Below are 15,423 nucleotides of genomic sequence, written 5' to 3'. Positions count from 1 at the left end.
TCACGTGTTTCTTAATATGTTTATTAGAAGCAGCATATAGTTTGAGTTTGGCGTCTAGGCTCGGGCCTCATCACTCCACAGATTTACAAAGAACATTGAGTGATGATTAGATAACTATCCCCCGAGCCTACAGGTGGAGCTGGGGTGAAGCTGGGGTGGTGGTGGGGCAGACGAGCAGCAGCAACATGAAACACAGCAGCAGTAAGAGGGACGAGGTGTGTCACGTGTTAATGTATCATTGGTGCTCGAGTTGACTGGCTGAACTAGCTCGCAGGCTTCGCCCCATTTGTTTCTTATTGTCATAAATGTTTATTGTTTGTACATTTAGGTTTGGGGGAGTCATTTGTGTCTTGTCCTTCAGTACAACGCCACAAAGTGATGTCTGTTTTGCATTAAAATAACTATTTTCTCTGATGCAATATTAACATGTACTATATTATGTTTTAAAAGCACCTAGCATCATCATTTTCCCTTTCTTGATTAAACTCAGTGAATCTCATCTCTTGTGACCAGGTTTGTTTATGAATACCTGCAAATGTATTTTTTTAGTACAACCACCTTTTTTTGTCAGAAACGGTAACAAACGTTCATAAAACATTTAAAGGTAAAAATATAGTAAATGCAAAATGGACAGAAACATCTAATCTCAGAGTTATGGCTAACCACATATAATAAAGGTAATAACATGGAGTGATGAAATATAACAGGGAATATTAAGTGGTATTCCCTTCTTTGTTATATGTTGTGAAACGTGCCACATTCTTTTTTAAATTAGTTTTACTGCTGCACAATTATAGCTTAACAACTTGTAATGCCTGCCTGCTCACTAAATCCACATCGATATGAGATTATTTGATTTTTAAAGGGCCCATGTCATGGCCATTTCCACTGATCATAATTACATTGTTGAGGTATACTAAAATAGATTTATACTGTGCAATTTTCCAAACTCACATTGGTTTCGCATACAGCATCTCTGTCAAGCATGTGTATTCAGCAGTATTCACTTTCTCCACTAAACGACTCGTTGGAGCTCTTGCCCCCCCCTCCCTGTGAGCCTAGTGTGCTCCGATTGGTCAGCTCGGCCACTCGTTCTGATTAGTCAACCACCAGAGAGGCTGCGCCCATGTCAGTGCTTTTCCCGGCTGCTCTCAGCGTAACATCAGTCTTATCATGGCGTCGGTACAGCGGTATATTTTATATACATATATATTTTTAACTGTTGTTATAGAAGAGTGTGACGGCCTCAGGGCCTTTGTCTTACGGTGGGGTGGAGCTGAAGAGGGTAATCAGCGCGATCACGGACACCTCCGTAGCCGGTGCTATTAATCCCAGCGGCCCGGAGTCTCTCTCCAAAGCGGCTGCAGAAGGACGAACTGAGCGACCCTCTCCCCTCGACCACCTGTCTCTGCATTTACTACAATAAATGTGCCGTGGTTTTGTAAACTCGTGTATGTCTCCTTGTCTTTCCGTTGTGGCCTACGAGCTACTCTCATAACAAAGAGTAAGTTATTTTTACCCGTTATAAACTACTACTGTTTGATGAGAAATCAAATCATGGTTTGCTATATATGAATTCAGGGAAGAAAGGATAGGCCTACTAAGTATTTCCATTAAACTTTATTTTTAGAAATGTACAAAATGAACATAAATATACATATATACACGGTATATCATCCATTCCTCCTCCTCTTGCCTGCGCACAGCCGGTGCGGTGCGGTGCCTTTTAGCACGAGGCCTCAGTAGTAGTAGAATCCCTTCCCCGTCATGGATTGTCCGCCAGGATCTGGCTGGACGAAATCAAATGCAAATCACAAAATATTAGAGAAACTTAGTTGTTTTAGATTCGTTAGTAGTAGTTGTGTAATGAACAGCTTGCCTGCTAATATGCTAACCTAGCTTTGTTTACCTTGGTAGCTAACACGATATGAATGTTAGCTTGGAGGAAAGGCAACTATAATGCAGTGTAATAAAACTACTATGAACAAAAGCTAGTGGTTCATATTAGGCTAGCAATAACGTGTTTATAATTGCAATCGTATACGGGTATTCTGCTACGTTCGGTCATACAATGTAACTTGCATGAATACATTGTTTTGCGCTAGCATACAGCTAGCCTCGTTAGCTACATGCAGTATATGTACGGTCACAATGTACGGTAAATCACAGTACAGTATACTGTATGAGTATTCCGTGTGTGTGACTGCAGACATTCTCCTGCCATGACAAACATGTAAGGCCATCTGCTGACATTGTAGTTGATATATTTAAACGCTAGCAACGTAGCATCACAAAAATGTTTTTCTGACCGAAACTAGCTCTAGCTCCGTGTGTTAGATCGCTACGCCAGCTATAATGTAATTACGTTTCGCGACTGACCGGCAAATCACCCGGAGTATACTGTCAATAGGTATTTTGTGTGTGAATGCAGACATTCTCCTGCTATGAGATACATGTATGCAAGGCCATCTGCTGATATTAGAGTTGATATATGGAAACTCTAGCAACTTATGCCGCGTTTCCACTACAGCGCGCAGCCCGGTTTAAGAGGGCTGTGACGTCAGCGGCCCGTTTGTGGTTGCGTTTCCACTTGGCCTAGTACCGGCCGGCTGGTCCTAATTCTCAGTTTTTCTGGCCTCATAAAATCGTGGGGCCAGGGCCAGAGGCAACCGGGCTGTGTTTGTGACGTCAACGCTCTCGGCTGCTGATTGGTCGGAGAGAATCGTCACAATCTGCGCGCGAGATAATCCATTTTTACAAACAGCATTTTTGTTAACGGAGGAGCTACAACAATGGCAAAGAAAAGCACACCATGGTCGGTCGAGGAAGTGACGACGTCCATTATATTGCAGATGATAAGGTCCAGCGGGTGCTCGACGGGACAACTCGCAATATCAAAGTCTTTCAGGAGGTCTCTACACAGACACTGGACTCTCCAACGGCGTTACTGGAGTCTGCATGGTACGTTTTTGCTAACGCTGTGTTATTTGCTTGAAAGCTTTGTGTCCCTGCTTTGTGTCCCTGCTTTGTGTCCCTATCTGTTTTAAAGCTCACTTCTAACAAATAAGTCTATTTTATCCTTACATTTATGTTCGACAACCCCGATGGAGCCCCGAAGGCTAGCTAGGCAGATAGCATTAGCGAGAGCTATTGTTTGCTAACACCATATGTGCCATTGTTTACGTTCAGTTTGTCTTTTCTATAGTTGTTGTTGCTATTTATAGTATTGTGCTGCAGTAGTTTGTGGAATTTACAAGTCATGTTTCTGTTCTAGATGATTACATTGGGACTAGCGAGGAGGAACAGCGAGGAGGACACAACGTCCTCTGCATCAACAGCACAAACCGAGGAGGAGAGGATCTGGCCCTGCAGGAACGGCAACTGGCCCAGCAGAATCAATGCCATGTCTTATCTTATTGCTTGTTGATAAATAATTGCACCCACCAGCGATCGCACAGAAAGATGGCATCATCTAGGCGTCCCTCTGCAGTCAGAAATATCATAAACACCATCGTCCACAAAGCACTGTACAGGGGTTTATGGATTTAAGAGAATACTTATCACAGTGAAACCTTTATCATCTGTTGCAATTAAAGCAAATAAGAGAATAAATACTTGGTTAAATAATACATTTTAACTCTTTAGCAGGACAACTCTGCATACTGTTTGAAATTGAGTTTGCTAGCTTGAGGTCCTCCTCTAAAACATAACATTACATAATGGTATTAAGAATACATGATAAATACATGTAGAAAAATTACTCAATTGTAATACCCTCGTTGTGCTAGACTCAAACACATTGCTTATATATTTCAAAGAGAAGAGAACAAAAGAAAACACCTATACAAAGAGAGCGGTGCACAGCGCTTAATATTTACTTGCACTATATTTCTGTTGATCTGGGTTATTGTGTTGCACTGTTGGAGGAGCCTGTGACCTAAGATGTTCATTGTCATAACTACACTAGCTATGTTCGTATGACAAAATAAAAAACCTTGAACCTTGAGGCTGTGTCTTTCAGACAAACCATCATAATCATATTATTTTATGCTGTGGATACTTTAGCCTCCATCCATGTTAACAATTTTTTACACTTGCATTTATGAATATAGTTCTGTTGTGTTTTACACTTTTGTATTTATGTTTATAGTTTGCTTTGATATTTGCTTAATTTATTAGATTATTATTATGGGGGCAGTACTTGTGCTTGAAATTCAAATATTTACTAAATAGTCAATTCTGATAACATTTTTTTGGTTTAAATAATTTGACAAACACATGTATGTGAAAAAGAAAAGATGTATTTATGTTCAATACAATACAATGAATATTTAGGTATTACACGTAGGTTTTCCTCAGGCATCCTGAAGTTCTCCACCCACTGAGTGTGTGAAAGATGGAACAATCACATTCCACCACTCGGTAGCTCGGTCGGTAACTTCTGAAATACACAAACAAAAGCATACATATTTTAATACGTAAAAGTGGTAGCTACAATTAATTAAATACTTGAAATACTTTGGTCGTATAGGGAGAGTGAGCCTAAACACATTGCTAGTTAGCGAACGTTAGCTTACCAAGTAGCATTGTAGTTAGTAGTGATTCGAGTCGTCCTGTAGTCTCTGCGGCGTAGGAGGACTGCCCGAACTCTCGCGTCAGCTTCTTCTATACCTCGTCTTGCTATACGTCGCCTCTTTCGAAACAACTCTTGTCTATTTCTTGTGATAATAAACCACACAGCAAAAAACAAGCAAACGATCGCTTTCACATCTCCATTGTTGTGTCGCATTGAAGATGACGTCACGGCAGTTTTAAGCAGCGTCGCTCCGCCTACACTGTTACTATAGATACTGACCCGGTTCCTAAACTGTAATGGAAACGCGCCACAAAGTGAGCTGGTCCTAACGAGGCCGGGCGCGGCCAAAGGAGGCCGAGCGGGGCCGAGCGAGGCTGTGTAGTGGAAACGCGGCATTAGTTAGCACTGTGTCAATGGCTTAGCAGTCCAACACAGTTTACACATTTAAACAGTCTTGTTTGATAAATACACAAATAACAATGCAAACTTACAGGTTGTATACCCAGATCTTCCCCTGCTCCAAACGGTCCAAACAAGCTGTGCATATCCGGCCTCAAACTGGGCAATGTTTTGGAAGCTTTCGTCTGTGAAATGCCGGTTCTTCGAACCTCTGGAGGAGGAACACGACGCTGCTGGTGTGGCCATAGCTCTTCGGGATTGGTCCATTTCGTTCCGGGTACCGCATGACATCAGGCGGTACCCGGAACTAAATGGAAGACTCAAATGGGCAGTGACGTATCTCCAACGAGGCGTTTTGGGGAGGTATTTTCTGTGTTAGAGTTTTACTCGCTACAGGGTGTACTTTGAGGGTTTTGACTCTGCACACCGTTTACATGCATAAAAACCTTCATAACACACAAGGGGACGGGTAATAACCGGAAAAGCATGACATGGGAGCTTTAAGTGATAGTAAACCATTTTAAATTAATTTAATTTTACTTCACTTTTTTAAATAATATTTCAAAAGTGTATTTGCAGAAATAGGAATAGTGTACACAACTATTCCAACAATATTCAGGTTTTTAATAACGACAGTGTGCTCAGATCTTTCCACTCCCACTTTGGCATAATGCCAAAACACACCCATTGTTTAGGTGTCTTTATATAGGTTGACATGGTCCCCGTTTGCCCAGTTCATTCCCTTCTTTGAAAGCCTGAAGGACAGTAACTGGACTGGTAAGGTAAGAGAAAAAAACATGTTGACATATTTTAACTGTTGGTGGGTTTGTCTTTCTCATCTTTGGTTATGAGTTTTCTACAGAATTGCAATAATACATGGTGTAAGGATGGTCCATCAACTCCTTGTGAAACTGATGAATCAAGCTACCTTAACTTATTAAGGCTAACCAAGAACAATTTCTCTAACCATGTCCTGAACAGCAAATATGAGTTGTTAACATCAAATCCGAGATACAGTGTCCCATGATTTAATACGGTTAGACTAAAACACTTCTTTGTGCGACAGTCAATCTTAAAATCAAACACATTACATGTTACTTGTTACACAGAGTTTAATTCCAAATCAAATGTGTCAAAGGCAGTTCAATATAATTTCCCTTTTCTCTTGTCATTAATCTTTGTCCTTTATGATGTTGTAAATGGAGCTGCTTTGATACAAGATAACCTTTAGACTTGATCTGACAATAACGTATCTTGGTATAGTATAGTTGTTTTTAGAAAATTAAAATTAAATTGACTTTTACAGTAAATTATTTTTTTTAAAGGGCCCATGTCATGGCCATTTCCACTGATCATAATTACATTGTTGAGGTATACTAAAATAGATTTATACTGTGCAATTTTCCAAACTCACATTGGTTTCGCATACAGCATCTCTGTCAAGCATGTGTATTCAGCAGTATTCACTTTCTCCACTGAACGACTCGTTGGAGCTCTTGCCCCCCCCTCCCTGTGAGCCTAGTGTGCTCCGATTGGTCAGCTCGGCCACTCGTTCTGATTAGTCAACCACCAGAGAGGCTGCGCCCATGTCAGTGCTTTTCCCGGCTGCTCTCAGCGTAACATCAGTCTTATCATGGCGTCGGTACAGCGGTATATTTTATATACATATATATTTTTAACTGTTGTTATAGAAGAGTGTGACGGCCTCAGGGCCTTTGTCTTACGGTGGGGTGGAGCTGAAGAGGGTAATCAGCGCGATCACGGACACCTCCGTAGCCGGTGCTATTAATCCCAGCGGCCCGGAGTCTCTCTCCAAAGCGGCTGCAGAAGGACGAACTGAGCGACCCTCTCCCCTCGACCACCTGTCTTTGCATTTACCACAATAAATGTGCCGTGGTTTTGTAAACTCGTGTATGTCTCCTTGTCTTTCCGTTGTGGCCTACGAGCTACTCTCATAACAAAGAGTAAGTTATTTTTACCCGTTATAAACTACTACTGTTTGATGAGAAATCAAATCATGGTTTGCTATATATGAATTCAGGGAAGAAAGGATAGGCCTACTAAGTATTTCCATTAAACTTTATTTTTAGAAATGTACAAAATGAACATAAATATACATATATACACGGTATATCATCCATTCCTCCTCCTTGCATCTTGCCTGCGCACAGTCGGTGCGGTGCCTTTTAGCACGACGCCTCAGTAGTAGTAGAATCCCTTCCCCGTCATGGATTGTCCGCCAGGATCTGGCTGGACGAAATCAAATGCAAATCACAAAATATTAGAGAAACTTAGTTGTTTTAGATTCGTTAGTAGTAGTTGTGTAATGAACAGCTTGCCTGCTAATATGCTAACCTAGCTTTGTTTACCTTGGTAGCTAACACGATATGAACGTTAGCTTGGAGGAAAGGCAACTATAATGCAGTGTAATAAAACTACTATGAACAAAAGCTAGTGGTTCATATTAGGCTAGCAATAACGTGTTTATAATTGCAATCGTATACGGGTATTCTGCTACCATACAATGTAACTTGCATGAATACATTGTTTTGCGCTAGCATACAGCTAGCCTCGTTAGCTACATGCAGTATATGTACGGTCACAATGTACGGTAAATCACAGTACAGTATACTGTATGAGTATTCCGTGTGTGTGAATGCAGACATTCTCCTGCTATGAGATACATGTATGCAAGGCCATCTGCTGATATTAGAGTTGATATATGGAAACTCTAGCAACTTAGTTAGCACAGTTAGCACTGTGTCAATGGCTTAGACAGCAACACAGTTTACACATTTAAACAGTCTTGTTTGATAAATACACAAATAACAATGCAAACTTACAGGTTGTATACCCAGATCTTCCCCTGCTCCAAACGGTCCAAACAAGCTGTGCATATCCGGCCTCAAACTGGGCAATGTTTTGGAAGCTTTCGTCTGTGAAATGCCGGTTCTTCGAACCTCTGGAGGAGGAACACGCCGCTGCTGGTGTGGCCATAGCTCTTCGGGATTGGTCCATTTCGTTCCGGGTACCGCATGACATCAGGCGGTACCCGGAACTAAATGGAAGACTCAAATGGGCAGTGACGTATCTCCAACGAGGCGTTTTGGGGAGGTATTTTCTGTGTTAGAGTTTTACTCGCTACAGGGTGTACTTTGAGGGTTTTGACTCTGCATACCGTTTACATGCATAAAAACCTTCATAACACACAAGGGGACGGGTAATAACCGGAAAAGCATGACATGGGAGCTTTAAGACAATTGCAGGCTGTCCCGTCAGGCCAAACTACATTCTTTCAACAAGCCCTGCACCCATTTTTACTTTAAAGATATGTCACAGGCAGGGGCGTGGCCTGGACCTGAAAACATTCGGGGCTTAGCCCACAGTGGCGGCGGCACTACAGTGGCATTTTTTACTGCAACACTCCCCACAAGCACACACACAGTACACCCGCGACTGTTACAATGAAGGCTCGATAATCAGCTCAGGCATATAGGCAGGGGTAAAGTGGTATTTTTTATGAGTGGGGGGCTCATCTCCTCTAGGGGGGTCTGGGGGGATGCTCCCCCGGGAAGATTTTTTATATTGAAGTTAAATGCATCAATCTGGTGCACTTTGAGAGCAAAATGAAGAGATCTATGGATACCTCTCTCAACACCCATATGAAGCAGAACTGTAAACAGATGTACTTTTTCTTTATGGATATTTTACTAATCACTCCCCTTTTAAACTCTATTCTTGTTTTACTGCCATATAGTATTTCACTTTTTTTTCCCTTTATTCTCTTTTTTTTAATAACTATAATGATCATATGAAGGTGTGCCGCGGAAATAATCTTTTGAATAATTTGTGACCAAACCGTTTGAGACCCACTGAGATAACTTAGACTAAAGTTAACTATCTAAACACTCAGAGAGTCCTTTAGCTCACCTGAGTCTCTCAGTCTGAGAGGAGAGGACTCTCCTCCAGCTTCTTGTGGAACAAACAGCTCCTTATGTCCGTTAGTGCAGCTAGCTAACCAGATGCTAACAACACGGTCCCTGCTGGCAGCGGTCCCTCCCTCCCTCTCTCCCTCTCTCTCTCTCTCTCTCCATCACACTACGGGCCGCTGACATCACAGCCCTCTTAAACCGTGCTCCGCGCTGTCGTGGAAACGTGCCATAAATGCGCTATTGCCACACACACACACAGAGCCGAGCTTGAATGACACAAGCACACGTTTATTTCCATGCAACTCTCTGATTGGTCTGGTGTCATGCCTCTGTTGCATTCACTGAACACGGGAAATTACAGTGCTGCCGTCCTCTCTTGTGTCATGATGAGGTTCACGTAAAGCACGGTTAATGTATTATATTATTGAGGGAGAATTGTCCGGGGCTACAGAAAAAACATTCGGGGCTAAAGCCCCGGATGCCCAGGCCAGGCGACGCCACTGGTCACCAGACAGGTCTGTCTCGTATTCACAACCCAAACCTGCTTGGTACACAGTGCGATAAATTCAGGACAAATATCTTGTAACCACACACTAACACAATAGAGAAAACAGAACTTATATCAAACAGAATTACCTTCTATTAAATATTACACAACTACAATACTTTACCACACTACCTCTAGTACTGAAACACATGCAGAACAATGTGGTATCCAGCAGCCCGGTTAGTGACAGATATAGGGACAGAGATTTAAACAGAAAAATAAGGCGTTGACTGAATTTATTTCAAAAGCAACACCAGCCTTCAGGGGGTTCCTCTATAACAATTTGAGTGAACTATGTCTTTGTTTTGCTGTCAGGACCGTTCATTCACCTATTTCACCGTTGTATTTCTCACATATTGTATCCACAGATTGTATGTGATCCTCACTTAAGAACCTCCAGTTGCCAAGATGAAGAGAACAATCTTGTTTTGGATGTTCCTATTGTGGATCACTGCCATTGGAGTGTTTCATTCATCTTCATGGATTTCATCTGTGTACCATGAGTCCTTTTCCCCTCGAGAGAACCAAAGTCTTTGTGCATGTCGCAAATGTATGATGGAGTATGAGCCATGGTTTACTGAGTTGATGAAAGCCTCTCCAGATCCCATTCTGACACCAGAAAACAACATCTCAGCGGATGACTTTAAATGGTATCAGGTAAATATCAACTTTTACAATCTTTAAAGACACGTATAAGTAATATGACTTCTGTGTTTCCCAAAATAATATTACTAAAATAATCACTGACTGCGTATTTACATTTTTCCTCCAAATCAGCATCTTGCAATACAATTGCAGCTTTATGTGAAAGAGAATTAGGGCAACATGGAAAAACTATTTTTGAGATCTGATCAAAAGTTAATTTTTCTTTTAGTTCTGAGAAAAGTCAGAATTCCAAAAAATAATTCACATATGGCCCTTGTTCTTTTTTTTTGCTGTAAGTGTCAAGAGCATTAATAACCTTTTACAGAGTTATGTTGAAGGTAATGATAAAACGACTACTTATCCTTAATTTATGATCTAAGAATAAAAATAGTTTATTGACTCAATCATTTGATTTATAACCTATTATGCAAAATGCACTTTTTGATGTCTGTTATACATAAATATGTGTCCCCGGTGTGTCAGGGAACTCACAAAGTGTCAGAATATAAAACCCTCTCTCTTTTCCTCCGTACCCAAATCTCTAAAAACGGGGGAACAATGGAGCTGATCCAGATTTGCTGCGTCATGACGACATTACTAAAATGTGGGCTGGCTTTACTCCCACGGTCCTATCAGAAACAATGCGACGTGTTTTGGACGTAATATGGTCTTTGTTTACATTAGCAAGTATCGCTAACACTCAGAGCTAACCTGTACTGAAGAGAGTATCACTGCTCGCATGCACATCATTGTTAACGTTAAAGACAATCTGTTCTTGTTATGTGTTTCAGAGAATACAGGGTGACAGACGCGGCTTCGGTGTCTACAATAAAACAGTGAATAAAGTGTTTGAAATCTTCCCACGCAGAAATGATTCACCAAAACACAGCCTTAATCGCTGCAGGACTTGTGCTGTGGTGGGAAATTCTGGTAATTTGAAGGGATCACACTATGGACCTCTAATAGATTTCCATGATATCGTCATAAGGTAATAAATCCTCAGCTTCAGTGTTAAAGGTCACCCATTATGCAAAATGCACTTTTTGATGTCTTTTATACATAAATATATGTCCCCGATGTGTAAGGAGACTCACAAAGTGTCCGAAAATACAACCCTCTCTCTTTTCCTCCGTACCCAAATCTTTAAAATGGGGGAACAACGGAGCTGATCCAGATTTGCGTCCGATATGACGTAATATCTGAAATGTGGGTGGGCTTTACACCCACGGCCCAATCAGAAACGTTGCTATCAGAAACAATGCACAACGTTTTTTGGAAGTAATATGGTCTTTGTTTACATTAGCATCGCTAACACTCAGAGCTAACCTGTACTGGAGAGAGTATGTGTGAAAAAGCAGGAAATAAAAAGGAACTCACCTTGTGGTAAACCTGAGAGAGAAAAAGAGTTTGAGCTCCATACTGTTTCAGAAATAATCCTTGATGTGGTTTGGAACATGATATGGCGTTTAATTTAAGCAACGTTTAGCTGAGTTTCTGCTGAGTAGACACTCTTCTCTTCACAGAGCTCACTGCTTGCATGTGGACTCCAAAGGGGCGTGGTCAGCAGCTCCAGAGGGGCGTGGCCAGCAGCAGCTCGGGTTACATTTAAAGGGCCAGACCCAGAATCAGCACATTTGTAACAGGGCTGAAATAGAGGGGTATGAGGCTACAATGGGTGATCTGTTTGGTATTTTGAGCAAAACACTTCAGAGACATGTTTTGCAAAGATATGGGACTATAATATATTGTTAAAATATAGCATGATAGGTGAGCTTTAAGTGAACTGCACATTATTTTGGAAGTTGATTTTGAGAACTAAGGAGGAATCCTGACATTAGATTATATTACTTATATATTAAAGGTCCCCTATTATACTGTTTTTCAACAGTATATTATATGTCTCAGATATATACAAAACATGTCATCATTGATCAATCTTATGTCACAGGCTTCTCCAACAATGCAACATAATAACAATACAGATAGCAAGAGCAATACAAAAAGAAAAATAGTTATAAAATAAAGTGAGCATGTGGAATAGTGCAGTACGAGTCTATATACAAGTTATTGGAATGATATATATTAGATATTAGATATATATTACTAAGTAGCAGATGAATGTTTTTGAAGTTGTTTCAGCAGTTCAATTGTTTAACAGTCTCACAGCTCATTTTCAGACAGGTTTTTATATTGATGGATCAGGTCAAAAACATAGAGAAGCTTTTTTCCTGAAACTAGTCGAATCTCTTAACACAGAGACGACACATATGCATGTATAAAAGACATCAAAAAGTGGATTTTTCATAATACGTGACCTTAAATTGACGTTTCAGCCAATCCTCAAATGTATCCATCTGCCACTAACAAGCAAGCTGTGATTCCATATTTCCTTCTCATGTGAGCGACTTCCAAGCTTTTGTTTTTAAATCCATAATGTACAAATGTATATCCTCTGTCTGTACCATTTAGAATCAACGACGGCCCGACCATAGGCTATGAGAGAGATGTAGGAAACAAAACAACACATCGGGTGATGTTTCCAGTGAGTGCTACTAATCTGGACAACAACACTCATCTTGTGCTGTTCGCATTCAAGATAAGGGATTTAGAGTGGCTCATCAAGACGTTCACTCCAAGGTACAGTTGGTGTGTGATATAATATGTGTGTTATATAGTGTTGGGTATTAATATAATAATAGGCAGCTGGTGAGGCTCGGGATAGGGAAGGCTGATATTTAAACATCACAGAAGAAGTTTTTATGTTTATGACAGCAATGCACCAACTGACCAATAATATTGCACAGCACAGGAGCTACAGGGGGATGGTTGTTTAAAGCAGGTTCTAATCAATATGTACTTATAGCTTACAAGGCTACAGAGTAACGAGATGCTGGGCTAATATTTTAACTTTGTACAACAACGCAATTACATTTATTTAGAATTGCCAAAGTACACATTCAATGACAGCAAGCATAAACAAACAACCATAATCAAAATCGTAGTCACCACAGAAGGTGGATTTAATCAATCTCAAACAATGTTAATGCAGGGACAAAACCTGTTATTGTGCAAACAAAACTCTTGCGCATAGGTGCTGCTAACTGTATCCTGAGTCACACAACAGATAATTCGCAGTCGCTGAATATTTGCAGCTCTTCTTTCAACTTGTTGTGTATGACCTAGGGCTGTTTTGAGTAAGCTTATAAAGGGCAGCGGCTACAGCCGTTTCCACGAGCCTACCTCTGCTCATTCTGACAGAATTTAAAGTTAGCATAGTTAGTGCTAACATGTGTTATCTGAGCAATAAATGTATTCATTGACTATAAAACCATAGCCTTACAGGCCTACTACAGGCTGATATTGGGATCTGTTAGACATATTGTATAGGCTAGAACAAAATGGACTAATTTGAAACCATTTCGAGAGAGAAAGACTTGAACAACATGTCATGTTTCCTCCAACAGTAAGAATGCTAACTCAGGGTTAAAAGCTAACAAAGATTTGGTGAGTGAGTATTTTCCATTATACAATTTATGCTAATTCGCTTTTTGATGAATGTCAAAATGAAGTCCTACTTTAATCCTGAACAGGTGATGATCCTCAGTCCGGCTTTCATGAATTACGTTCATTTGAATTGGCTCGAGAGGAAGGGCCAATATCCATCCACTGGCTTTTTGACTTTAATTTTCAGCATCTACATGTGCGATGAGGTAGGTTCATTGTTATTCATTCACATAAAAGAAAAAAATGATATAACAATAAGGTCAAATCGTTTTAGAATTAATAATAAGCCAATCTAAATGTATTCTAACAGTGAATATTGGGGCTTATACTACTTCTGGGCTACTGCTACAACTTAACTCTAAATAAAATATAACTTTTTTTGTTTTCATTGTCATATGTTCACACAAATGTTAATGAGGACAGCTAATTGTTCAAAAGTCAGATTGGTAACGCTTCCACAAAGCTAGGTTATAAAATCCATGATAATATTCATCTTCAAGTTAAATCCATATAACTTTCAGTGTATTCCTGTTGTTTTCACAGGTCAGTGTGTTCGGGTTTGGAGCAGACAGTAAAGGAATGTGGAACCATTACTTTGGAGAAGTACATTTTAGTCCACGGACAAAAACTGGCAATCATCCTGGATCTGTTGAGGCTGCAAAGATTAATGAACTATTTAAGCGAAAGAAAATTAATTTATACAGAGGATGGTAATCTTAGTCTGCCACGAACATTACCTACGACTTTATTTATTCATCATGTTCATTTTACAAGAAAAAGGGGAGTTTGGTGTGGTAGTATGAAAATAAATAAAGTTCAGTCAGACAACTCACGTGTTTCTTAATATGTTTATTAGAAGCAGCATATAGTTTGAGTTTGGCGTCTAGGCTCGGGCCTCATCACTCCACAGATTTACAAAGAACATTGAGTGATGATTAGATAACTATCCCCCGAGCCTACAGGTGGAGCTGGGGTGGTGGGGGGGCAGGCAAGCAGCAGCAACATGAAACACAGCAGCAGTAAGAGGGACGAGGTGTGTCACGTGTTAATGTATCATTGGTGCTCGAGTTGACTGGCTGAACTAGCTCGCAGGCTTCGCCCCATTTGTTTCTTATTGTCATAAATGTTTATTGTTTGCAGTGGCGTTTTTATATGTACAAAAGTGGTGGGGCACAAAAAACGTAGATGTCTATATATAAGCTTCTGCAGTGACGTGCAGTGAGGTTCATGGCTGGTGAGGCACTGGCACTGACTCTTCAGGTTTACAAATATTATATTTTGACCTAAACCAAAATATAATATTATTTTCAAAAGCTTTTTTTGTCTGATGCTTCGATTAATTTTAAACAGACAGTTCAACAAAAGGATACCCAAAAAATGTCATTTTATCATTTAAATATTGAATTGTTCTCTCTTAGTAAGATCCCATTTTCAATCAAATTGCGGTCTTACCTTGACTTGAAGATGAAGTCCATTTGCCTATCCTTCTGGACAAAAATGTCTATAACTTTTTTGTAAAAGTCCTCCTTATGTTCTTGTAGTTTCAAAAGTCTATCATAAATCTAATCCATAGATTTATGATAAAAAAATTATAAAAGTAGGGTAGACATGTGGATGTTATCCGGCTGATCAAAACGTGCATTTATCTAACAGGTACGTTTCCCACAGATCTTATTTCCAGCTATTTTCTAAAATCCTCTGGAGAAATCTCATTGCTTTTTTGTCGAGGGAAGCCATGCGCAGCTTACTTCCTGGTTTTAGGACGCGTCACTGCAGCTCTCTCGTCTCCTCTTCACACACCACACTTTTCGCGGCACACG

The 15,423-nt window shown here is 40.3% G+C and overlaps 1 protein-coding gene across 4 annotated transcripts; it reads left to right on the top strand.

Moving 5' to 3' along the window:
• Positions 1 to 5,679: 5,679 nt before the first annotated feature.
• On the top strand, positions 5,680 to 14,432 carry LOC117482934 (CMP-N-acetylneuraminate-beta-galactosamide-alpha-2,3-sialyltransferase 2-like). 4 transcript variants are annotated; one of them, XM_034131187.1, is made up of 7 exons: positions 5,680 to 5,757; positions 9,823 to 10,111; positions 10,968 to 11,087; positions 12,569 to 12,736; positions 13,564 to 13,603; positions 13,690 to 13,809; positions 14,147 to 14,432. In XM_034131187.1, exons 2-7 carry the CDS (start codon positions 10,092 to 10,094, stop codon positions 14,315 to 14,317), a joined length of 639 nt encoding a protein of 212 aa, XP_033987078.1. In that variant the 5' UTR covers positions 5,680 to 5,757; positions 9,823 to 10,091; the 3' UTR covers positions 14,318 to 14,432. The 4 variants fall into 4 exon arrangements, with proteins under 4 accessions (XP_033987078.1, XP_033987075.1, XP_033987077.1 ...); XM_034131184.1 differs by having other exon boundaries at positions 10,891 to 11,087; XM_034131186.1 differs by having other exon boundaries at positions 10,891 to 11,087; positions 13,564 to 13,607; positions 14,147 to 14,225.
• Positions 14,433 to 15,423: the final 991 nt, after the last annotated feature.

This window comes from Trematomus bernacchii, unplaced genomic scaffold, assembly GCF_902827165.1.
Source record: "Trematomus bernacchii unplaced genomic scaffold, fTreBer1.1, whole genome shotgun sequence".
NCBI classification, from domain to species: Eukaryota; Metazoa; Chordata; class Actinopteri; order Perciformes; family Nototheniidae; genus Trematomus; species Trematomus bernacchii.
Note: the sequence above shows the minus strand (reverse complement) of the source record. Positions and strands in the feature narration are given on the sequence as shown.

Bases quoted from the DNA above. Each gene is read 5' to 3' on its own strand.
- LOC117482934 (XM_034131184.1), top strand. From the start codon at position 9,863: ATGAAGAGAACAATCTTGTTTTGGATGTTCCTATTGTGGATCACTGCC. The intron at 12,737-13,563 runs GTACAGTTGGTG...TTCCTCCAACAG, and splicing joins ATCAAGACGTTCACTCCAAG to TAAGAATGCTAACTCAGGGT. The intron at 13,810-14,146 runs GTAGGTTCATTG...TTGTTTTCACAG, and splicing joins GCATCTACATGTGCGATGAG to GTCAGTGTGTTCGGGTTTGG.